The 2,056-nt window shown below is 41.0% G+C and overlaps 1 protein-coding gene across 1 annotated transcript; it reads left to right on the forward strand.

Annotated features, from left to right (window-relative positions):
* Positions 1-5: 5 nt before the first annotated feature.
* LOC123964247 (histone H2A-like) lies at positions 6-300 on the forward strand (the record flags this gene model as incomplete). The annotated part of the gene is made up of 1 exon (XM_046041329.1): positions 6-300. A coding segment is annotated over one exon (252 nt), but the record flags the coding sequence as incomplete, so codon positions are not given.
* Positions 301-2,056: the final 1,756 nt, after the last annotated feature.

The following is a 2,056-nucleotide window of genomic DNA, read 5'->3' on the forward strand; positions in this document are numbered from 1 at the left end:
GCGTCGGTGCCGGAGCCCCCGTGTACCTGGCGGCGGTGCTGGAGTACCTGACCGCTGAGATCCTGGAGCTGGCCGGAAACGCCGCCCGCGACAACAAGAAGACCAGGATCATCCCCCGTCACCTGCAGCTGGCCGTCCGCAACGACGAGGAGCTCAACAAGCTGCTGGGCGGAGTCACCATCGCTCAGGGCGGCGTGCTGCCCAACATCCAGGCGGTCCTGCTGCCCAAGAAGACCGAGAAGCCCGCCAAGAAGTAAACAACAAACACAAACACACAACGGCTCTTTTAAGAGCCACACATCTCAAACTGAAGACACACTTCCTGCTCTAACTTATATTTCACGATGATTAAAGAAAGTATTCATCCACCACATTCAAAAACTTTTGATGTCAAAGCAAGTTGTAATAGTCTTCCAATAAAGAGTAATGTGTTCCTGGATCTGTGGCTGAGTCACCTGCTGCTACAACTATCCCAAATATTATCCTTAATATTAGGAGGCCTGACATTATTCATTCTCTATCGGTTACCAATGCTACGTTTAGTTTGTATTTCCGGTGTCAAATAGCTGCGCTTTGTCACGTTAAATATAGGCTATAATTTATTATAAAAGACCGGTTAACCAATCACTTCCCCTCTCACGCAGTGTGATCACAGGACGAGTGTTTCAGTTTTAAAGCAGAAAGTGGTTTCACAAGCTGGAGGTAAAGTCTGATCACTGTTGTTGGGGTTAGTGAAGGCAGATAAGAGAAGATATGTCTGAGCAGCACATTTAGATTATAAACCTGTTAACATCCAATCGGAGATTTGTCTTCTTACATGTGACAGCTGCAGCCATAGGCGGAAATCACAGGAGGGGCATGTCCCCCCCCCTTAAAAACTACCAAATAATATAATGATATATACTTAAAATAACTGTGGATATAGTAAAACAATAAACAGGGCGATTTAAGTGCTTTTTAAGTTTAAAAAACTCTGATAAAGTCAGAGCAAAGAGAGAGAGACAGGTGCAGGTGTGTCTGACGGGGAAAGCAAGGTGAGCAGATTAGTAGGCTACTGGAGTTTGTGATTAAACACAGAAATAAACTGGAGAATTAAAATGCAATTTATTTTCAGCTCCTTCCAGTGAAAATGTTATTTATAATCAATGTTTCATTATGATACAGGTGAGAACAGCCAACATTTATACTGGTGCTGATGGGGATCCTAATAAAAATAGATTTTTCCAATAAATAGTTACAAAAATGTTTGAATCGGCCAAAATTAGAATCGGCAGGTCAGACCTTTTAAAAAATAATTTTATGCGCATTATGTTAAGTGGCAGATCAGTTGGCTTGTTAAATATCTAATATATGTAAGAGACATCCTCTATCCCAGAAGAAATCTAAATGACTATGTAGCCTAGAGGACGCAAGTTATTTAGGATAATATGGCCGCGTGGTGAACCTATGAACTTAAGTCATATTTAAACAGTAATAGTTGTAGTAAGACTTCTCTCTGTGTACACGTATCCTATAAAAGTACAATTTTGGATGGATTATTTGTGTCCCCTTCAAAAATTGCTCTTGTGAAATTTTATGTGTCAAGTCATTTATTTATAAAGCACATTTAAAACAACTTCTGCTGACCAAAGTGCTGTACACATGGAATAAATTAATCAGAATAAAATAACAAGATAATAAAATACAATAGAAATATAGAACATTAAAATAGTGGAACGGCCAATGTAACCTGCTTATTCTGTGTTGAAAGCTAAAGAGAACAGGTGTGTTTTCAGCCTGCTTTTAAATTGATCTACAGATTGTGCAGATCTAACATGAAGGGGTAGGCTTTTCCACAGCCGTGGTCCTGCCACTGAAAAGGCTCTGTCCCCTGGTGGTGAGCCTGCTTTTAGGGACACTCAAAAGGAGCTGGTCTGCTGGAGCATGTCAGAAAGCTAAGGTGGCGCAGTATCAGTCAAACATTTAAAAACTATTAATAAAATCTTAAAATGCACTCTAAAAGACACAGGGAGCCAGTGTAATGAGGCCAGCACGGGGGTGATGTGCTCCCTTTTTC

This window comes from Micropterus dolomieu, unplaced genomic scaffold, assembly GCF_021292245.1.
Source record: "Micropterus dolomieu isolate WLL.071019.BEF.003 ecotype Adirondacks unplaced genomic scaffold, ASM2129224v1 contig_1316, whole genome shotgun sequence".
Taxonomy (NCBI): domain Eukaryota; kingdom Metazoa; phylum Chordata; class Actinopteri; order Centrarchiformes; family Centrarchidae; genus Micropterus; species Micropterus dolomieu.